Source organism: Myodes glareolus, chromosome 2 (assembly GCF_982192425.1).
Source record: "Myodes glareolus chromosome 2, mMyoGla1.1, whole genome shotgun sequence".
Classification (NCBI taxonomy): Eukaryota; Metazoa; Chordata; class Mammalia; order Rodentia; family Cricetidae; genus Myodes; species Myodes glareolus.
Genome location: NC_142027.1, coordinates 100180352 through 100203138, shown reverse-complemented (window position 1 = coordinate 100203138; position 22787 = coordinate 100180352). Strand labels below are relative to the sequence as shown.

Here is a 22787-nt window from a genome sequence, read left to right as displayed (position 1 = left end):
ACCAGGCCTGAGAGCGTGCCTGCCACCCTGGTGCCAGATTACTCTCTTACTATGTCTGGCTTCTGTTTCTGGAGCTTGCTGTATCTCAGGCTGGCCTCTAATTTACACTCCTTTTACTTGAACTTTCTGAATGCTGCAATTACAGGTGTGTGCCACATTTGGCTACCTGTGTCTTTCTTTTGGTAGACATGTCTGCCCCCGATTTCTCCTTTCAGTGTTAATGAAATAATGGCATGACTTGAAAAAAATTACCATGTATTTAATGTTACATTGAAGTCACAAGACAACATTTGAGAGTCGGTTCTCTTTCTATCACATGGGAATTCAGGTCATCAGGCTTGATGGCAAGCACCCTTAACCACCCAGGCACCCCAAATGTGTCTTAAAATTTGCAGCGTCTTGGTATAGTTAAAGGATCTTGGTCAGTTAGTCAACCCACTTCCTTGTTTTCTTTGCTATATAAGTTGGGGATGGTGCATAGCTCATGACTTTGAGTTGACCAGTCTGCAGGGATCTGTGCGGCTTTCAATTACTTTTAGGAGTGCTTATAGCTTGAACTCATCAATCATATTGGTATTTGTGTTCTCACAGAGTTGCTGGGAATGTATTTCTAAAACCTGTCATTTTTATTTTTCAAAAATTAAATTCTGAAACATGAAATTTTCCTTAGAGAAGAATTGGGAGTGGTGGTGCCATCGAGATGGCTCAGCAGTTAAGGGCACTCTCTACGCCTTGGGATGGTTTAATTCCCAGCATACACATTGTGACTCACCATCTGTAACTCCAGGTCCAGAGGATTCAACCCCCTCTCCTGGTCTTTGCAGGCACCGGCCATGTGCATGGTAGACCAACATACATGCAGGCAAAACACTCAAAGACATAAAGTCTCAAAAACTTAATTTTTCTTAATTTGGGGCTGGGTTCTTCAGTCCTTAAAACTTGTGAGCAAAATACTGTGTTTTGTGAAATACTAGAGATTGGTACCTCATTGCCTTTTGAGCTGTCCAACCGGAGATCCCTTGTTTTCTTGCAGAGCGAAGGGTTCTGTGTGCAGGTACCCCTCTTTGCAGAGTAGGGGCCCTGCTCTCAGTTACTACAGACCCCTGCTGCAGGGGAGTGGGAGTGAGTGGGTGAAGAGGCCCAGAGAGAGGAGGAAAACCAGCTGTCGGAAGATGCATGGGAGGCAGAGACCTGGGATGCTTGGGTGCAGGGACATTTGAGAAAACAGCATCGCTGTTCTTCCTCTACCTGTAAGCTGGTGTTCAATGACCAACCACTTGGCATTTTGTAGGTCAACGATAACACCAACACCGCAGGGTCACCTGGAGAGGTGCTCTCTCGTCGCTGTGTGAATCTCCTCAAGACCGCGTTACGACCAGATATGTGGTGCAAGTCGGAGCTCAAACTGCAGTGGTTTGACAAGCTGCTGATGACCGTGGTAGGCATGGGCGCTGTCAGTCAGTGCTGTCACCTGGCTGGGGACATCTCTGCTAGGCCCGAGTCTAAAACTGGAGCTTCGAGATGTGCCTACTCTGACTTGTGACTCGATGAGCATGGCTTTGACCTTCGGTTCTCAGTCGGCCCAGAGTGCTTAGACTAGATCAGTGAAATCTTCCATATTTCAGTGCATGCCTGCTTGCCTTCTCTCTCTCTTCTCTTTCTTTTTCTCATTTCCTCCCTTTCCTCCCTTTCTTCTTTCTATCTTCTTTCTTTCTGTCTTTCTTATACATCTTACATTGACTTAGCTTGCTGGCTTGGTATAACCTGTTGTGGCTGACTAACGTGACACTCTTTACAATAAGTTACAATTTGTAAAACATTTTTTCAATGGACTTAGCCCTGAGTAGACTCAGCATAGGCAACTGATGAGTTGGTTCCGTTCATGTTATCTCTGTGTCTTGTTTACATGGGTTTTTCTGATGGCAGTGAAAGTGTGGATCATGTCATTGCCATCTCAGATTCCCTTTGTCCAGTTGTTGGATGGAATTCGAAAGCTTTCTCTCCTGGACTTAAAAGGACCAGCATTGATAATTGCTGTTAGAACACTGTTATCCTAGGTTGAAAAGGCTGTTACAAGGGACTCATGGTGTAAACTGAAGGCCCGGTTCTTAATGGTTGCCCTTCTGAAAAAGTCACTGGCTTTCTGCTTACAGCCCACTTCACAGACCCCATTGCCGTGCTCTCGGGCAACTGCTGGGACCTGAGCTATGTTCTACATACCTGATGTGTGTAAACTACAGAAATGGAAGTTTCCAGAAGCCATGCCTATGCTTCCTGCAAATAGTTTTTATTTTTAATAATATCATCATCTAGTACATTGGTTATATGATGCAGTTTGGAAAACATTTCCTTGGCATGGATTTTTGCATTTTGAGTAGGCCTACAGAAGCATTCTGCATTGTAATATCTTTTTGTTTTAGAGCAAACTTAATGACATTTTAAAGAGGTTTAACTAAATTTTACATCACATTCTGTTCAGGATGCAGCCTTATAAAAGTCCTGCTGTGTGTGGTGCCCACATGTTGTGACAGTGGTACCCATGTTCCTTCTTCACTGGCTTTTTACTTAGTAAATACTTGGTGACATCCAGTTTCAAAGCTCTGGATTTGCGTCTCCACTTACTTCACCTGAGCGTGGCCTGTTTTCCCATTGCAGGAGCAGCCGAACCAGGTGAACTATGGGAATATCTGCACAGGACTGGAAGTGCTGAACTTCCTGCTAACAGTGCTACAGTCACCAGCCATCCTCAGTAGTTTCAAGCCCCTGCAGCGGGGCATTGCCGCCTGCATGACGTGTGGGAACACCAAAGTGCTGCGAGCCGTCCACAGCCTCCTCTCTCGCCTGATGAGCATTTTCCCTACAGAGCCAAGTAAGCAACCCTCCCCTCATGCCTCTCCTTTGCCGGAGGCTGGTGGGCCCAGGACTTGCTTGAGAGTACTCATCCTAGCCAAGTAGTGGTAGCACACGCCTTTAATCCCAGCACCCGGGAGGCAGAGGCAGGCGGATCTCTGAGTTTGAGGCCAGCCTGGTCTACAAGAGCTAATTCCAGGACAGTTTCCAAAGCCACAAAGAAACCCTATCTCAAAAATCAAAAAAAAAAAAAAAAAAAAAAAAAGAGAGAGAGAGAGAGAGAGAGAATACTCATCCTGTAGTTCTTAGTGAACATTGTTTTCCCATTTTGTTTTACTCCCAACTTTACTTTTTTGTTTTGTTTTTGAGATAGGGTTTCACTCTGTAGCTCAGGCTGATCTTGAACTCTGAGACCTTCCTACCTCTGCCTCCTTTGTGCCGGGAGTAAAGCATGTACCACCATGACCAATCTCTCAATCTCTTTTAAAACATTATTTGACTTGAAAATTTAGCAGTAATGTGTTATTTTGTTTCTGTTGTGAAATTCATTTCTTCATCTGCTGGATTTGCTTTTCAGGTATTTATTTAAGGGAAGTTAGGTTGAGGTATCAGAACGACCGTTGAACAGTTGGTTCCTTGAAATCGTGCTTGTTCTGATTAAGTGTCTTAGAGCTGTCAGGATGAGCTGCCCTCGCTGGTGTGACCACGGGCGCACCCTGTCTTGTGGTGGAAGGAAAGGCTCTGTGCTGCACACTCCACAGATAGAGCTTGATCTATGGGACTGTGCAGCCGAAAGCCCTGACCCAGCTCCCTGCCCCACATCGTTTCAGGCACTTCAAGCGTGGCCTCCAAGTACGAAGAGCTGGAGTGCCTCTACGCGGCTGTTGGGAAGGTCATCTACGAAGGACTCACCAACTATGAGAAGGCCACCAACGCCAATCCCTCGCAACTCTTCGGTGAGTACCGGTGTGATCTGTCCAGCAGGGGTTCACTTAGACGGCGGTCTTGGGAAAGCCTAGGAGGGCTTTGCTCCTTGGGCTCTGCGTTCTGCCGTCACTCGTGCCCCTCCTCTGCGTCTTTGCTCATGTCGTCCCCAGTGCGCTCGTAACTTAAGATTGCCTGTGCACTGGTGGGGTCGCTGCCTCCAGGGCTGGGTCTGAGAAAGACAGGCCAGATAATCAAGGCAGCTGAATAACTGCCCCAGATACCCAGAAGTCCAACTTAGACTCCTTGCCCCTTACCGCTCTAGTCCTTAGAATTGGGTTGCTACCCTAATTTTTTCCCTATCATATTAATGTCATTGTGTAAAACTTGGGAAATCAATATTCTTATAAAAGTTACCTATAAACCTCACAATTCATTAGTAGTAGGTACTGATAGGTTGGCATGTATTTTTTTTAACTTCATTTTCTTTTGGAGGGATGGTTTTGTGTCTTTGTTTTCCAAGACAAGGTTTCTCTGTGTACCCATGCTGTCCTGGAACTCAGTCTGTAAACCAGGCTGGCCTCAAACTCAGAGATCTGCTTGCCTCTGCCTCCCGAGTGCCAGAATTAAAATGTGTGCATCCCCACTGCCTAGCCCTGGTTTTATTTCTTATGTTTGTGCATATGTGCGTTGTTATCTTTCCAGTCCCTATTTCTTGTTTTCCATACGTAAGAAGATCTGTAACCCGCACTCGTTACACGAATGCTTGTTTCTGAACCTGTATTCTAAATGGTTTCAGTTACTAATGTCGCAGAAATCTACTGCTTTCCTAAACTGCTGTCTGCGCTCTGAAACTCAGGGCCCAGGTGTATTTGCTTTAATAAGTCTGTCTTCCTGTTCACACCTGGCTGCTCTAGAGCCAGCTGATTGGTTTTTGTGACTTTAAGTGGGGCCGTCTTGTGTGCTCTGACTGAGCATCTCTGCTTACTCCCTCTCCAAGGTGCTCAAAGAAGAGCTGACCCCATGGACCCTGCTTCCCTCCGTAGGGTGACCCCCATGGGCCCTGCCTCTCTCTGTAGGGTGACTCCCATGGGTCCTGCCTCTCTCTGTGGGGTGACCCCCCATGGGCCCTGCCTCTCTCTGTAGGGTGACCCCCCATGGGCCCTGCCTCTCTGTAGGGTGACCCCCATGGTTCCTGCCTCTCTCTGTAGGTGACCCCCATGGGTCCTGCCTCTCTCTGTAGGGTGACCCCCATGGGTCCTGCCTCTCTCTGTAGGGTGACCCCCATGGGCCCTGCCTCTCTCTGTAGGGTGTCTCCCATGGGACCTGCCTCTCTCTGTAGGGTGACTCCCATGGGTCCTGCCTCCCTCTGTAGGTGACTGTAGGCTGGGGTGGCTCATGGTGATGTGGGCCTGGAAAATCGACTGCGCCAAGGTCCTTGTCTGCTGAATTTAGCTCTGTCACTGTTACGTCCTTAGAGGAGAGCAGAGCAGGATGCTTTCCATTTTTTTCTTTCTTTTTTAAAAAATACTTATTTTTGTGTGCATTGGTGTTTCGGCTGTATGTGTGTCAGTGTGAGAGTACCAGGTTCCCTGGAACTGGAGTTAAACAGACAATTGTGAGCTGCTATGTGGGTGCTGGGAACTGAACCTGAGTCCTCTGGAAGTGCTGTTAACCACTGAGCCATCTCTCCAGCCTCAACACATACCATTTTCAGCATGGATTCAATTACCTGGCTTAAAATCAGGCTGACTATACAATGGCTGCTATGCAGAACCAGGTTTAAACAAGGACAAGCCTGAAATTGTCCACACCTGGGATGTTGCTACCTATAAATGGCAGATGCCCTCTGATAGGTCTTTGATGTGACCCAAGAGTAGGAGTCAAGTTCTCTCAGGGTCAAGATGATATTAAAAACCTCACTAGTGGAAGAAGATCTCATTCAGTGTTCCTGTTCTGATCTTGGGCAATTTTCATAGAAGCATGCAATAAATTCCAAAGATTTTCGTGTTCAGGTAGGCTAGACCTTTGTTGTTGTTGTTCTTTTAAGGATTTTGCTCCTGTTTTACCGTCTCCCAAACATCGTGCTTTACAGAGGATAATTTGTCAAAACCTAAAATCCAAAACTGAGGGGAAGAATTTTTTTTGTTTTGTTTTGTTTTGTTTTTGTTTTTGTTTTCGAGACAGGGACAGGGTGTTTCTGTGTTAGTCTTGGCTGTCCTGGAACTCACTTTATAAACCAGGCTGGCTGCAAATTCACTGAGATCCACCTGCCTCTGCCTCCCCGGTCCTGGGATTAAAGGCATGTGCACCACCGCCCAGCAAAGAAGCATGTTTTATACTGAAGCACAGAAGTCAACTCTGGAGGGTAGTGTGGGCAAAGTTAAGATTCAGGGTGACAGTTCATGCTTCAGAATGTGAAGTGTCCTGCAGTCAGGAGCTTTCAGAGCTGGCAGAGTTTTAAAAGCACACTTCTGATACTTAATTTTGCTGTTATTGTGCATGTATGTGAGGCCCAGGACCTGCTCATCTTCTGCCTCTGTAATGCTGGGATTACAATTACTTGTCCCCATTTCTGGCTATGGGATATCAAACTTGGTCCTTGGGCATACTAGGCAGGCACTATACTGATGGAATTGTCTCCCCAGGACAGCTGTTACTTCTTACAAAATTTTTACAAAATAACTGCTATTCCTGCCCTGCAGGGACACTTATGATCCTCAAGTCGGCCTGTTGCAACAACCCAAGCTACATCGACAGGCTGATCTCTGTCTTTATGCGCTCCCTCCAGAAGATGGTCCGAGAGCATTTAAATCCTCAGGCAGCGTCTGGGAGCACTGAAGCAACTGCAGGTAACAGCCTGCAGTTGGGACTGGTGTTCTTTCTCCATGGACTTTGGGGGTCATCTGGGGAGTGCAGACTGTGTTTGAACACTACCGTGAACATGGGTTAATGTGGTGTTGTGATAATAGGTTCTTGTGGCAGAGGTTTAAAGTCAAAACATGGCCTAGACCAAAAATCAAGTTTAAAATTTGAGGGTGTAAGAATGAAAAGCAGCTGAAAGTGGCGAGTCCATGTGAGCCTTCACAACCACAGTTATCGCAGTACTTTACAACAAAGTGCCTAATCAGAATTCTCGTTTCTGAAGAGTCATGTCAGGTTGCTACCCACTGGGAGCTGGAGAAGGATAGCAGTGTGCTGTTTCCCATGGCTCCCCCAGGACCCAAGTGCCAAGTAGCTTCATGTAGGATGTGGAGAGGCTGGGGTGCCTCTACAGGCTCCATCAACTCTTGTCACCCGCGTCCTCATTCTTGTGGTTGGGGCTGCTAGAGCGAACTTTGCAAGATGCAGTCATAAAGCAGTGACATTTCAGAAAAGGCTTAGAGTGAAAACCTTTGTAAGCAGTTTTTGCAGGGCAGTGGCTCCTTTAAGTGTATCTGTAGGGATTGGACCCAGGTATTTGTGCTTTCTCTGCACAGCTGGAACAAGTGAGCTGGTGATGCTTAGCCTGGAGCTTGTGAAGACTCGGCTGGCGGTGATGAGCATGGAGATGCGGAAGAACTTCATCCAGACCATCCTGACCTCCCTCATTGAGAAATCCCCAGATGCCAAGATCCTCCGAGCTGTGGTGAAGATCGTGGAGGAGTGGGTTAAGAATAATTCCCCAATGGCAGCCAATCAGGTGAGCTGCTGGGTTGGCCCTCTCTGAAACCCAGGAATGTGGAAGCAGTCCCCTCATACTCTTTGCTTTCTTCACCCGTGTGGAACAAGTGCAATGTTGGATTGTCCCCACCGTAGCTTTGCTTGATCAGGAGTTCCCTGAGGGGCCAAGCAGATAGACTGACGAGCTGCTCTTCACAGTGGCTTTTCTTGCTGTGTGAATCTTATTTGTGAGTTTAATCTTTAATGGGGTGGAGGTGAGCTGTGAAATGCTCTTGCTGGCGAGAGACTGCCACGTAGGAGAGTGCTTGGCAGCTTCTGACTTGTTTCCAAAGTGAGCCATGGTGGTGGGGAAGATGCTTATTGCTGTGTCTTGACTTTTTGAGTACCCAAAGATAATCACAATCACAACCACCTTTGTTTTTTTTTTTCTTTCTTTAAAAATGAACTGTCTTGATTGCAGTAAATAGTGTTATTGCTAAAATAGTGGGAGTGTGGAGAGTTGGAAAGGTGGCTGTGAAATGCTTTTGGATTTGTGGTTTTTCAAGTAGAGGTAATTGGAACTTTCTCGGGGGAAACCGATTTTGTAGACACCTACACTCCGGGAGAAGTCCATCTTGCTCGTGAAAATGATGACTTACATAGAGAAACGCTTCCCAGAAGACCTTGAACTAAACGCCCAGTTTTTGGACCTTGTTAACTATGTTTACAGGTAATCAGCACTGGTCACATTGCCTGTGGGTTCGTAGTGTGATCTCCACTCGGCCGTGCGGTAGGACTTCAGTCTTGTACTTGTGTCTAAGTTGGGCACTCACTTTGATAGTAAGATGACATACCTTGATGGCATTTGTCTTTTTTAAAAAGATTTATTTTGTTTATGTGGGTGTTTGCTTCGGGGTGTGTGTGTGTGTGTGTGTGTGTGTGTGTGTGTGTGTGTGTGTGTGTGTGTGTGCAGAGGCCAAAAGAGGGCATCAGATCTACAGAAACTGGAGTTACAAAGGGCTTTAGGCAGCCATGTGGGTTCTGGGACTCGAAGCTGACTCATCTCACCAGCACCCTTGCTAGCCTTTCTGAGCCCTTGCAGAAGTGTTGCTCAAGTCTTCATGGTGGAAACACACTGTGGTGTTGCAGCGGAGTTGGTTTGGGGGAGCTGGTGTCCATCATCGTGAACACTGATCTGGGTGCTCCCCTGGCTCTTACGTCTTCTCCTACCTCCTGTCATTACAGGGATGAGGCACTTTCTGGCAGTGAGCTGACTGCAAAGCTTGAGCCTGCCTTTCTGTCTGGGCTTCGTTGTGCCCAGCCATTGATCAGGGCCAAGTTCTTCGAGGTTTTTGACAACTCTATGAAACGCCGTGTCTATGAGCGCCTGCTGTATGTTACCTGTTCCCAGAATTGGGAAGCCATGGGAAACCATTTCTGGATCAAGCAGTGCATTGAGGTAGGGTGGATAAACTCAGCTTCTGTGGCTGAGAGAGCCTGGGGGTTTTCTGAGGGGACATAGAAGGCAGCAGGTTATCCTATGAATTGGTCACTTTTCTGTTGCTGTGTGAAAACACCATGACCATCGCAACTTATGAAAGAAAGCATTTAATTGGGCATATGGTCCAGAGGGTTACAGTCTACAAGGTATAGCTAAGGCCTTGCAGCAGGAAGAGCTGAGAGCTCACAGACCTCAAGCCACAAGGCTTAGAGCACACTGGGAATGGCGAAAGTCTTTGGAAACCTGAAAGCCCATTCCCAGTGGCACACCTCCTCCAACAAGGCCACACCTTCTAATCCTTCCCAAACAGCTCTACTAACTGGGGACCCAGCACTCCAACATGTGAGCCTATGGGGACCTTCTCATCAAATCACTGCGTCCTACAATATAAGGAGGTATAGAAGTATCCCGTCATGCACCTGTTCTTGTCCCACTATAGGGGAGACAAACAGGCCTTGCTTAACATTTCTCACCTTACTGTGCTAATTAGAACCTATATCAGAAAGCCAGAAGGAACTTTAGTGGGCAAATATTCCTTCATCTTCACTTAGAAACATCTTTAAATTTCATCTATCTCAAGAGTTGAGTGGATGTTGTGGTTGGTTGTCATCTCCTCAGTCGTGAACAGCGTGGGCAGCTTGCCAGTGCTGTTGCTTTGGGTTCCTTGGTATGAGGATTTGGGCCTGGGGAGCAGCAGGCAGGTGTGTGCAGTCTGTGAAGTCGAGCCTGCAGGGGGCTTGCTGTTTCCCTAGGAGGGAAGTCTGCCGTAAGGATCGCAGGGAACTCCTGGGACACTCTTGCTCACAGGTTTCAGGCACAGGTCGCTGGTTTGTCAGGCTACTAGTGCTTAGCAGACTCACACCATCTAGGGTGAGTGAGACCAGCTTTCCCCTCGGAGACAGCTGCAGCAAACAGTGCTTAAATTCTTCTGATGGATCGAAGGGAACTGTCTGGGACCTCAGCGACAGCTGGTTGCCATGGTTCCTGTTTATGAAGAATTGATGCTTTCTCAGTGCCTGGGGCAGCATAAGCAGCGACCCTGTAGTGCTCTGCAGGGGCTGCTGCAGTGCAGATGTCCTCAGGAAATGCTGAGAACACAAGGGGACCACAGAGGCAGTCGAGGGTGATAGCACCTCACAGATCTTAGGTGCTCTCGGTCCCTGAAGAGTAGGAACTGTTTCTCTGAGGCGATACGAAGTCTTTGAGGGGTTCAGAGAGAGAGGGGGTCAGAGATGGCTGCTTGTGTGCAGAGATGACTCTGAGAGAGTGGGTCTGAAGATGGCCTAGGAGACTCCCTGGCTGGACTAGGGGCTGTGCCGCCTGGAGTGAGAAGGAAGGGCAAAGGGAAGTGGAGCAGAGGGCTCTGCCTGGGTGATGTCTCTGGCACCGAGGGGAGAATCAACTGAGAAGCAAGTTCAGGCTGCAGCTGACCTGGGGTGGGTGCTGTGACCTGAGCCGTGGGCCTGCACTTGTCTGTCTGTGTCTGTTCTGATGTCTAGGTGTTCACACACTCCCAGTGCCAGGCGTCGACTTTAAAATGGTCTTCTTTCCCATGATCCTCTAGCTCCTCCTGGCCGTGTGTGAGAAGAGCACGGCCATCGGTACCAGCTGCCAGGGAGCTATGCTTCCATCCATTACCAATGTCATCAACCTGGCCGACAGCCATGACCGAGCCGCCTTTGCCATGGTCACACACGTCAAGCAGGAGCCTCGGGAGCGAGAGAACAGTGAGTCTAAAGAGGAGGTGAGTCTCCGGCTGCCTGGATGCAGCTACCACTCACTTTGAGTTGGCAGGAGCATTAAGAGCTTGTTTCTACCCAAAAGCTGACTGTGGTGCCTCAGTTTAGACTTGGTTGCCATTAACAAAGATCTTAGTTGTCATACCTGTTTGCTGGCATCACTCTGAGCCAGTTCTACTTGGAACAGGGGAATTGATTTTGAACTAGAAGTGATACCCACCGTGTAGGAACCCAGTGCCAAGCCCTCCACAGCCTTCTGGGAGCCTTGTGTATTGCCCCGTAGTCCTAGATGAAGCTGAAAGCGTGTCTGGAAAAAAGCATTTCTGCCAAGGCTGGTACCATAGTCTTCACAGCTCTCCTGGTTCTCCATTCTTGTCATGGAAGTGCTGGGCCGCTGGCTTTGGGGAGCACAGCCTATTGAGTGCCGATTTTAGAATAAAGGCATTAGTGACAAGGGAGAACACTTGTTTCCTTTGCTCTAAGGGGGAGTAGGGCTGGGGTTGTACTTGAGTTCTTCCTAGCAGGAGTAAAGGCCTGGGTTTGATCCATAGCACAATTAAGTTAAGGAAGAAGTTTGGCTAATCAGGTCATTTGATACGGTCTTCTGTAATCTGAGTGACATCAGTAGCTATCTTGGTGACTCATCAAAGGCAATGTAGTGGATAGTGTAGTTGGCCTGTTGACTTTGGGGGGTAGTTCCTGATTCCCTTGTTGATTGTGACTTAAGAACCTGGAGACAGAAAGTTCATTCTTGTGTATGACATAGCAGACAGTAACCCAGGTCTGTCCTGTACAGTGACCCCAGCAGCATTAACATGACTGAGCAAGGCTGTTGGGCAAGCCATGCTGCATCCCAGCAAGTGATACACTTTGGTGATTCCAGTGATGTTTGTGCTATTTATTTTGCTTCCTATAACTCAAATACAGAAACATATGGTCATCCTTCCACAGTTGTGTGAGAGAGAGATGCAGTGGGGTGCAGGGTGAACGTGAGCCAGAGTACCATTGTGACGGGGATGCTGAAATGAAACACGTTCTGTATGCTAGCTAAACTGGGGAGAGGCAGGTGCTGGGTCAGCAGTGCTCGTCCCTGTTTATGTCTTTTAATTAAAGAGTACTTAAGTATGCAAATGTCCTCCATCTGAAATGCTTAGGAACACATGCATTGCACATTTTGGGTATTTCTGGATTTTGAAAATTCATTTTTTTAACCATCTGAGAACCCAAATTTTGAAGTCTGAAATTTACTAAAATTTGAGCATTATGTGGGTGTTTAAGCCTCATATTTGAAGCCTTTTACATTTGGTGGCTCTTGGATTAGAGGCAAAAGCTTCTAGAAAACTAAGAAAAATTGGCACTTGTCAAAAAGGGAGGTCTGGAGACCTGGCTCAGTGCTTAAAGCACCTGCTGCCCTCTCAGAGGAGATGAGGTCCCAGCAACAGTAGGTGGCTCACAACCATCTGGTTCTCCAGCTCTGGGGGACCTGACGCCCTCTTCTGGCCCCCATGGACATCTGTGCTCAGTGCACACTCCCTACAGACACTTGATGTACACAGAATTAAAATCTTTTTTAAAGTGGTCAGTGGTTGATAAAAGATGTGTTTGTTGGGTTCTTGTGAACTCTTTGACCTCCTGCATTTCCTGTCTTGTTTAGGACGTAGAGATAGATATTGAGCTGGCTCCTGGCGACCAGACCAGCACACCCAAAACCAAAGAGCTTTCTGAGAAGGACATCGGGAACCAGCTGCACATGCTCACCAACAGACACGACAAGTTTCTCGATACTCTCCGGGAAGTGAAGGTCTGTGTACAAGTTTGGGAGTGAATATCTTCTGCCTCCATCTTTATTACAGAACAGGGCCTTTCCCCACCAGTATTAATTTTTCTCTCACCTGTTTCCCTTGAGTTTTTCTTCCTACCCCAGTTGAAACTGTTCTAATTCGGGGAGAGTTTGGATTTGACATTTAATATAACCAAGGAAACAGATAAAGAATTTTATGGGAAAAATAAACGTTGGTTTCTCTACTACTTACCGTCCTGTGGGAGTGGTAAAGTCATTTAGTGTCGCCTGTAATGCGCAGTAACTCTGGGTTCTTGCTCAAGCGCCTCAAATCAGGAGATTCAGCAAAGTGTGAAGGCGGGCTGGATCTATGGGAAAGACCTTCCCCATGTGCCCACTGTGGGTGGTCTCTTTCTTCAGATAGGAGCTGTGGCTTCCACAGACACTGCTTAATCATGGATATTATTGCATTTTGACTCTGACCAAGACTTTGTGCAACCCGTCACTTTTGAGAAGTAGAAACAGTGGTACTGTTTATAGCAGGACTGGTAGGAAGAAAAACCAATTAGTTGCCAGTAATTTCTTTATTACATTTTCTTGGTAAGCAGCCTGGCCTTCCTGTGTCTAAGTGGCACCCTCGCTGCCCTGGGTAAGTGTGGAGTGCTGAGGGAGCAGGACACAGTATCCACGTGGACATAGGTGACACGCCACAGTCCATCTGCCATTGCTGCTAGAAAGGAGGGCTGTGGGCCTGTCCCCAAGCTCAGAGGGCTGACCCGGCTGCGGCCTTGGTGTCCCTTTGACTGGGATGTAGAAGGCACATGACTCACCTGAACCATACTCTTCTGCCCACAGACGGGAGCGCTGCTCAGTGCCTTTGTCCAGCTGTGCCACATTTCTACAACGCTAGCCGAGAAGACCTGGGTCCAGCTCTTCCCGAGGCTGTGGAAAATTCTCTCCGACAGACAGCAGCATGTGAGTCATGTCTAAAAATCATTGCTGCGAGAATGTAGTTTTAGTTTTTGATAAATAATCCTAAATGAACACCATTCTGGGTTCCAGAGCATGATAAAACTACTGACTCTCACCCAAGGACCAGTTATCATAGGGCTACCAAGTGATGGAGAGGCGTGTGTATGTGTGTGTGTGTGTGTGTGTGTGTGTGTGTGTGCACGCGCGCGCTCAGTATATAGATCAGGTTAGCCACAAGATCCCCTCATAGCCCAGGCTGGCCTATACTAGCTGTCCTCATGACTCGACCTCTCCAGTCCTGGGATTGCAGTGTGCAGCAGCACGCCTGGTCCAGGCTTGTCAGTTTTCGAGTGAAGACCTGAAACGGCTCCCTCTTGGTTCTAGGCGCTGGCAGGAGAGATCAGCCCATTCCTGTGCAGTGGCAGTCACCAGGTGCAGCGTGACTGTCAGCCAAGTGCGTTAAACTGCTTTGTGGAAGCCATGTCCCAGTGTGTCCCCCCAATTCCCATGCGACCCTGTGTGTTGAAGTATCTGGGGAAGACTCACAACCTCTGGTTCCGCTCAACACTGATGCTCGAGCACCAGGCCTTTGAGAAGGGGCTGAGTCTGCCAATCAAACCGAAGCAAACAACTGAGTTTTATGAGCAGGAGAGCATAACACCACCTCAGCAGGTGAGTCCTCATCCCGTCAGTGACTCTGAGGAAGTACCTCTCCCTGGGAGTTCCTTTGTTGACTAAGAAGTCTGTGTTTGACCCAAGCACTCAGAACCAGTGATTGCTTTTAGGAGATACTGGATTCTCTTGCTGAGCTGTACTCCCTGTTACAAGAGGAAGACATGTGGGCTGGCCTGTGGCAGAAGCGCTGCAAGTTCTCAGAGACGGCAACCGCCATTGCTTATGAGCAGCACGGCTTCTTTGAGCAGGTGATGGCTTGGTGCCTGGTGGATTTCACTGCTGGGTCTTCCTTATTGTAACATGCTTAAGTTACAGTTCGTTCACACTTGGGGAGATTATACTTTTCATTGAGTGGTGGTGCTGTTGTTTGTTGAAGTACTTAGAATGGAACCCAGAACTTCAGTAGGCTCGGCAAGCCTCCTCTACCCCAGCCATACTGCATTATCTGCTCATGAAGACCCTTCAAGTCTTAACTTAGAGAAGCCTCGGAAGCCTTGGTGCTTGCCTTACATAGTTTAAACTTTTAAATGTTATGTGCCTGTGTGTGCGCACACGTATGAGCGATGAGCGCATGTGCTGTGACACACATGGGCAGCCTTGTGTAGTCAGTTCTCTCCTTCCGTCTTTACCTGGTCTCTCGAGCGCAGACTCAGGTCTGTAAGCCTTTACCTGCTGAGCCATCTTTATCTCAGTCTTCTGGCATCAGAAGCTAATACAGGTGCTCAGAGGCTTCTGTCCCTGACTCTGCTGGAAACAGTGTGTCGATGCACTCGGTCCTCAGCCTCATGCTTCCTGTGCAGCACAGACTGATTTCAGAGTGAATCTTGACTCCAAGTAGGATGCTGGGGCCCAGAACAGAACACATTTGTGTGCCCAGTGGCTTCCTCTGGCACCTTTGTGAGGGCTGTCCTTTCTGTCTCTTAGTAGATGAGTTGTGGGCACCAGGTAGCCTTGGACTGGAAGGCTATAGTTGTTTCTCAGTTCCTGTCCAGCTTGCCCAAGTTAAGAAGACAAGGAAAACACTTTTTCCTCAGTAGTCTAATTGCACTGTTACATTTTTAGGCCCAAGAATCCTACGAAAAGGCAATGGACAAAGCCAAAAAGGAACATGAGCGAAGTAATGCCTCCCCTGCCATTTTCCCTGAGTACCAGCTGTGGGAGGACCACTGGATTAGGTGAGCCGGAGCAGGCCTTGTATGTGTGGGATGCACGCATGCCAGGGTGCACATGTGGAGCTCAGAGGGCAGCTATGGCCTTCATCCCCTCCTTCCACGGTGTTCCTCTAAGTACCTCAGGCTTGGTAGCAAGCACCTTTACCCATGTAGACATCTTGTAAACCCAGCAAAAAGCAGCTTTTATATCAAGCATTCTAACACAGTACAGTGCAGAGATGCAGTGATTCGATATGTATGTGCCAAGGAACAATGGCAAAGAAACACTAAAGTTTTTGTTTTCCGTTGTTAGGCCAGAAAACTGTAAGTACGATAAAGTACTGTAGTCAGAGCGCACAGTTGTTTGTCTGGAATCTGAACTAAGGTGTTCCCAGCAGCACTTACTAACATCTCATGGCGTGCGGTCATAGGCATCATGAAGGTGGGCACAAGGCTGCAGTAGTTACATAGTTCAACATGCCGAATATTTCCAGAAGCGTCTCAGGTTCATTACACATTTGATTTTAGGCTACAGTGTGCTTGTTGTGTGTCTAGAGCCGGTTAGTATCGCTAACTAGCTGGCCACCCGGGATTCGGTTATGTGACTCCATATGAATTCCCTGGTATAGAAGTGTATGGATGGACTAGGCATGGTGGCACACACCCTTAATACCAACACACTAGAAGCAGAGGCAGTGTGGGCTGTATAGTAAGACCCTGTCAGGGGACAGTCTTAATGAATGAATTACAGAAGCAAGGGAACAAATGTATCTGTCAATTCGTCCTGAGTTTTCTCAAAAGGGTTGCTTGCTACAGAATCTAAGAAACTAATGTCATGTATAATTAATGTACTGGTTAGGAACCAGTCACTGCTGCCTTCCCTCAGTGTGGAGAGCTCTGCTCTGTTGGCCGTGTGGTCCTAGGACAGGCAGGTCTCCTGAGGGCAAGCCGGAATACCATCCCACTCCTCTATAGTGATGCTGTCTTCAAACCCTTCTTGGCCTTTCCAAGTCTGTCAGTGTGTTGTCCTGATTGAGCTGCTTTGACCCTGGTCTCCTAGGTGCTCCAAAGAGCTGAACCAGTGGGAAGCATTGACTGAGTTCGGCCAGTCCAAAGGCCACATAAATCCCTACCTGGTCCTGGAATGCGCATGGAGGGTGTCAAACTGGACTGCCATGAAGGAGGCACTGGTGCAGGTAAGACCTCATCATGTTGTGGTGTTAACAAGGACCACGTTGCCTGTCTTTCTGTCACAGAGATCTTGCCTAGATCTGAGTAAGTTTGGTATTAATTGAGCATTTAGTGTGTGTGTGCACACACATAATATACTACAGGTACGCTGCAGTTTCAGTAGAGACCAGAAGAGGGCGTTATATCTCCTGGGGCTGGAGTTAGGGGTGTACCAGGAGTGTACCGATGGTTGTAAACTGTCTGTTGTGCTCTGCAAGAGCAACAGGTATTCTAGATCTGCTAAGCCGTCTCCATCCTCTGTTGTTCAGTTTTACTTATAAATGAGTATTGGGTATAGAGACCTTAACCTTTAAGAACAAAAGTAACACTGTGAAGCAGTTTGGAATAATTAAGTTGAAAGTGTTGGTGTATTTTTGTCGGAAGAATCATCAGGACTAATACATAAGATTGGAGCCGAAGCAGCCTAGGCTGATGTGTTTACTGTTATCTGAAAAGCCGCTGGTAGGAGGGACAGGCTCTTGTTCTGAAGTGTGCTGGGCATGGGGTGTGATGTACAGTGGGAGTGAGGTGTTTATTGGTCTGTGCATATGGCACCACGATAGGAGTACAGTCTCTGTCTTCCTGGGAGCTTTTGTGGTGCACTCTGCAACCCAGGAGATTGGCTGCTCACCCAGGTTGAGGAGAGGATCTCAGAAGAGCAGTGTAAATGCCTGGCTTCTCTATTGAAAGTCAGTTTTTACTTTAGGGCCAGACTTCTGTGTGTTGTTTTGTGTAATTGGCCACAGTTGGACAGCATCATCACCACCTTGGTTGTCACCCCTCACTCCAGGTGGAGGTCAGCTGTCCAAAGGAGATGGCTTGGAAGGTTAACATGTACCGAGGATACTTGGCCATCTGCCACCCCGAGGAGCAGCAGCTCAGTTTCATCGAGCGCCTGGTGGAAATGGCCAGCAGCCTGGCCATCCGTGAGTGGCGGCGGCTGCCCCATGTGGTGTCCCACGTGCACACACCCCTTCTGCAGGTAGGTATTGCCCCCTCCCAGAGCTCAGCCTGGAGTCCTTAGCGCTGCAGGGCAGCTGAGGTCCATAGATGAGCCAAGCAACAAAGAAAACTCTTTCTCCTGGTCTCATCCTTTCCCCTGGGAATTCATCCTCAGGAAACGAAGGCCAGAGTCAGAACATCAGGGGAAAAACTGTGTGGCTTTTCATTTTGGAACCAAGGGTCTGAGACATTCTTACAAGGAATTTTACCATTTGGTCGATGTTTTGGGCACATAGCAGTGTGAAGCTACTGTTCAGACAGGTACCATCCAGCCTTTCAAGGCTGAAATAACTTGTGCCCTGATGTCCTCCTTAGGCTTCAGTAATAATGTTTCTGGCGATTTGTGAAAGAGTCCTTTTTTTAAAGATGTGTTTATTTATGTATATGAGTGCTCTGTTTACATACATGCCTGCATGACAAAAGAGGGCACCAGATCTCATTACAGATGGCTGTGAGCCACCATGTGGTTGCTGGGAATTGAACTCAGGGACACTGGAAGAGCAGCCAGTGCTCTGAACCATCTCTCCTGCCCATGAAAGAGTACTTTTGAGACTAAACCAGTATGTTAGATTTGTCATGGTATGTATATTGATCTGTTTTCTGTTGTAATTAGCACAGTATGGGCTATATGTGAACCATCCAGACAGTCCATTCGGGGTCAGTTTCTAGAGGTAAAAGGTCAGAGGCCCACATTTTGTGACAGACTTCTTTCTGGGAAGAACAGTGGGAGACATCAGAACGTGTTACAGAGCTGCTAGTATTTCATCTGGGATCTCTCAATCCAATCCTGGGCATCTCTTAAAACACCATAGTTGGTTTAAGAGGTTAAATCCCAGTGAGTTCTGGGGGCAGGAGCTCGGGACACAGCACTGCAGCTTCTCATAAACAGCGACTTCCTGTCTGAGATTGTCTCTCAGGAGCCACGGCTTCAGTGAACAGTGCCTTGTTGCTGCTCAGTCTTTCTCTGTGCTCTTACTCTGCTTACCTCTGTTCCAGAAAGAACGCCCTAAAATGGTAGTTACTCTGCGCATGAGTGAGTGTACAGATCTAGGTTACTGAGTATTATGAAGCTTTTAGTTACCGGCAGTCTTTCACTCCAGAGTGTGGGAGAGAGTGGCTGCTGCTGTGACTGTTGGATTTCCAGAGTTTTCTTGGAGTGGAAGGTGGTGGTAATAAACCTAAAACCAAGGACCTTCATGCTAGGCAAGCACCCCCCCTCTTGTGACTGCTGAAAGCTATCTTTGCATGAAAACAGTTAATGGCTGCATTTCTGAGTTATTCAATAAAAGTACCAACCATGAGTGAGAATTAATTGTGAAAACGTGAAATTATTGTGCAATTACTTAAAGCATGAAGTATAGGATGCAGCTTGTCTCGTGATCCTGATGTCCGAGTGTCTTGGAAAGTGGATGAAAAGCAGTCTCATTTCTTACTACTTTGCTAATGGTTTGTAATGGCAGTGTTTGCTGGTAGTCTGCTGTGGACAGGTCCTACTACTGCATTTAAAGATGATTATTAGGGCTCAAGAGATGGCTTGGGAGTTAGGAGCACTGAGGGCTATTTCAGAAGACCCAGGTTCAATTCCCCAGCATACGGTGCTTTACAACCATCTGGACTATCAGTTCTAAGGAATCCAACCCAAGTGATAGCTGCTTCCACACCATTAAGAAGTCTTTTTGTTGTTGTATTTGTTTTTCAAGACAGGGTTTTGTAGACAGAAGTTTCTGTCCTGCCTGGTCCTGCAGCTGTTCAGTCCCAAAGAAACACACAGAGACATATATTAATTATAAACTGTTTGTTTGGCCTATTAGCTCAGGCTTATCACAGGCTTATTACTAACTAGCTCTTAGAACCTAAGCCATAATTCTTACGTAGATTTAGCCATGTGACTTGGTACTTTTTCCTCAGTAAAGCATTCTGATCTTGCTTCCTCTGCATCTGGCTGACAACTGTGTCTCTCTCTGCGTTTCCTTTTCCTAGAATTCTCCTAGTCTGGTTGCCCTGCCTATACTTCCTGCCTGGCTACTGGCCAGTCAGCATTTTATTAAACCAATATGAGTGACAAATCTACAGTGTACAAGAGCATTCTTCCACAGCAAGGTTTCTCTGTATAGCCTGACTGTCCTGGAATTCCTTCTATAGATCAGGCTGGCCATGAACTCATGAGATCTGAGTGCTGGGATAAAAGGCATGTGCCACATGCCTGAATGATTCTGTTTTCTGAGACAGGGTTTCACTAGGTAGCCTTGCCTGGCCTAAAACTCAGGCTAGTCTCAAACTCATCCATAGAGATCCATTTGTCCCTTTCTTCTGAATGCTCACCACCACATCCAATGTTTTGTTTTAGAGAGAGAGAGAGAGAGGTGTCAAAGTCAGAGGACATCTTGGGACGGTTGGTTCTCTTCTTCCTCTATGTCTCAGATCAGTTCAGGTCCTCAATCTGGAAGTCAGCACCTTGACCACCGAGCCATCTCTGCATACAAGCCTCTTAGCTAAGAAATCTTGGAGAAAACCCTGGCAACACCCATAAGAATACTTTCAGGGAGCCCTTCAGTGATTTGGGCTGTTTTGTTGTGTTTTTTTTCTTGTTATTGTTTTGTTTTGTTTTGTTTGAGTCAGGTTTTCTCTGTGTAGCCCTCACTGTACTGGAACTTGCTCTGAAGACCAAGCTGGCCTCAAACTCAGATCCGCTTGTCTTTGCCTCTGAGTGTTGGTATTAAAAGTGTGCGCTATCATGGTCTGCTTGGGCTGTTTTGTTTTATATTTGTGTATGAATTGTAGCCCAGGTGCAGAGGTTAGAGGACAACTTTTCAGAATCCGTTTTCTCCTTCCATCACATGGGTTCTGGGGACCAAACTCCATCTGACTGAAGTTGACCCGGATGGTCAGGCTTGGCGGCAAGCACCCTTACTGCTGAGCTCCCACCCCAACCCCAGCTGTGATTTCTCCATGCTCCCCTCAGGCTGCCCAGCAGATCATTGAGCTTCAGGAAGCTGCACAGATAAATGCGGGCCTGCAGCCCACCAACCTGGGCAGGAATAACAGCCTCCATGACATGAAGACGGTGGTGAAGACCTGGAGGAACCGGCTGCCCATCGTGTCTGACGACTTGTCCCACTGGAGCAGCGTCTTCATGTGGCGGCAGCACCATTACCAGGGTAAACCGACCTGGTCCGGCATGCATTCATCATGTAATTTTCCAGACGCCCCGCTGTGCTGGTTTCATGTCTTCGTTTTGTTTTGTTTTTTTTTTTTCCCCAGATTTTGTGTTCTGGGGTAGATGTAAGAGGTAGTGGTGGTGATGGCGAGGGAGTGGGGAAGCCGGGAAGCAGTGGGAGGATTTCGTGTCCTGCATTCTACCAACTTGGCAGGGGATTCCTGCTGGACCTCAGTGCCGGCCATGGCGAGCAAGTGGTGGCACGCTCTGGCTCAAAGCCCTTGCCTAGAAGCACCTGTTCTCAGCTGGCTTTGTGCCCGCTCCTGGTTTTCCCGCCTTAAATCCACCAGGCATCCTTATATTGAGAACCCACCTTGTGACGCCATGACCTTCTCAGGGAAGATAGACAAACTCACTCTAAATTTCCCTTTTTTCCCCTTTGAGACAGAATCTCATCTACTCCAAGCTAGCCTCGTTCAGCTTGAGGGCTGAGGATAACCTTGAACTTCGGGTCTTTCTTCCTCGGCCTCCTGGGGCTGGGGCTACAGGCATGCTTCATCATGCCCCATTTTTGTGGTGGTAGGGAACAAACCCAGGGCTTCGTGGATGTTAGGCAAGTGCTCTGCCAATTGAGCCCCGTCCCGGCTCCAGTCTGTGTCACAGGATTACAGGGAAAGCAATAGGGTGGACCCTGTTTTCATGAGCCATGTTATGTGTTTCCTTCATTTTTCTTTAAGCCTGATTGTTACACACTTAGAGAAGCTTGTGACATGCCTGACAGCTAATTCCTTTGCTCTTTAGCTATTGTAACTGCGTATGAAAATAGCTCTCACCACGACCCAAGTTCCAATAATGCCATGCTTGGAGTCCATGCCTCAGCCTCAGCCATCATCCAGTATGGGAAAATTGCCCGGAAGCAAGGTCTAGTTAATGTGGCACTGGATATATTGAGCCGTATTCATACCATCCCTACTGTTCCCATCGTGGATTGCTTCCAGAAGATTCGACAGCAAGTGAAATGCTACCTCCAGCTGGCAGGAGTGATGGGCAAGAACGAGTGCATGCAGGTAGGGTCCTGCAGAGGTGGCCATGTCAGGGCTCCTAGGCCAGGCAGAGAGGAAGGAAGATGAGAATGTTCCATACACAGCTTGACAGTGGGAAACTGTTCAAAAAAAGGAATGAAAGGAAAGCATTCAGTGTTAAAACTGCATCTGTGATCTGTTCTGCCATGTGCTTAGTTTGAGGAAGGAAAACATTAGAAAGGAGAAGTTAAGGTCAGTCCTGGCCCTACCTGTGCCCGGAGAACCAAGTGAAAGAGACAGCAAGTCTGGCTGGACATGGTGCTTCAGAAAGGTGGGCTTTGTAAGTACTTGATGAATTGTCTAGAAATTCCAATAGACTTTTCCCTCTCTACATTCCCAAACAGGGCCTTGAAGTCATTGAGTCCACAAACCTGAAATACTTCACGAAGGAGATGACAGCTGAGTTCTACGCTCTGAAGGGAATGTTCCTGGCTCAGATAAACAAGTACGCAGACTGTGTGGACCGGGTGGCAGGGTCTCTAGCTCTTCCTTAGGAACGCGAAGCCAGTGTGAGGATTGGAGCTGAATCGCATGGTTTTCATGATATTAGCGAGATGCTCCGTGCATGGCGCCCTCTGCCGAGAAGAGCTCACAGCAGAGCCGTATGTAGACCCACACGGTGTCTTAGAGAAAAGTGATTGAGCACAGTCCGGGTGGTGACAAGGGCTCCTTACCTGGTCCCTCAGACTCTTGGGAGTACAGTTGTTACTTTTTATGTGTTGTAGGCTTCCGTTGTTTTAGCTGGTTTCTGTGCGTTACCCAGTCAGGATCCAAGCTCCTCTCATCCTGTTGAGCCTCCCAATTTCCTGCCCAACTTAGGAGAGCGGTTTTTGTTTTAGAGCCACTGTCAGCTCCGACTGTGGACCAGATCCATCTGGGATCCAGTTTGGAGCAGAAAGTTGTATAGAACCCCACACCATGCCTTGCTAGGCAACACCTACTTGGTCATTCACCTTTCCTGTGCTTTTGGAATTGGCTTCTAGTTTGGTTTGGGAATTGAGCTTTGGGCCTATGTTTTCCTGGTTTGTCCTACACATCAGTAGGACTGATCTATACATCAGTAGGAATATGGTATCTTGTAC

The 22787-nt window shown here is 47.7% G+C and overlaps 1 protein-coding gene across 13 annotated transcripts in view; it reads left to right on the top strand.

The window, feature by feature from the left end:
- The window catches only part of Trrap (transformation/transcription domain associated protein), a 96783-nt gene that overhangs the window by 56156 nt on the left and 17840 nt on the right, over window positions 1–22787 (top strand). For 8 of the 13 annotated variants that reach the window (XM_048436757.3, XM_048436763.3, XM_087903296.1 and 5 more), the window contains 18 exons: window positions 1292–1438; window positions 2656–2869; window positions 3681–3806; window positions 6480–6626; window positions 7254–7456; window positions 8025–8146; window positions 8662–8875; window positions 10482–10661; window positions 12311–12457; window positions 13292–13411; window positions 13793–14080; window positions 14194–14331; window positions 15146–15258; window positions 16295–16430; window positions 17255–17446; window positions 20429–20657; window positions 21425–21690; window positions 22050–22150. In XM_048436757.3, the coding sequence (XP_048292714.3) occupies window positions 1292–1438; window positions 2656–2869; window positions 3681–3806; window positions 6480–6626; window positions 7254–7456; window positions 8025–8146; window positions 8662–8875; window positions 10482–10661; window positions 12311–12457; window positions 13292–13411; window positions 13793–14080; window positions 14194–14331; window positions 15146–15258; window positions 16295–16430; window positions 17255–17446; window positions 20429–20657; window positions 21425–21690; window positions 22050–22150 (3083 nt within the window). The remainder of the gene's footprint in view (window positions 1–1291; window positions 1439–2655; window positions 2870–3680; window positions 3807–6479; window positions 6627–7253; window positions 7457–8024; window positions 8147–8661; window positions 8876–10481; window positions 10662–12310; window positions 12458–13291; window positions 13412–13792; window positions 14081–14193; window positions 14332–15145; window positions 15259–16294; window positions 16431–17254; window positions 17447–20428; window positions 20658–21424; window positions 21691–22049; window positions 22151–22787) is intronic. The other 5 variants (XM_085684007.2, XM_048436770.3, XM_048436771.3 and 2 more) reach the window with 1 other exon arrangement.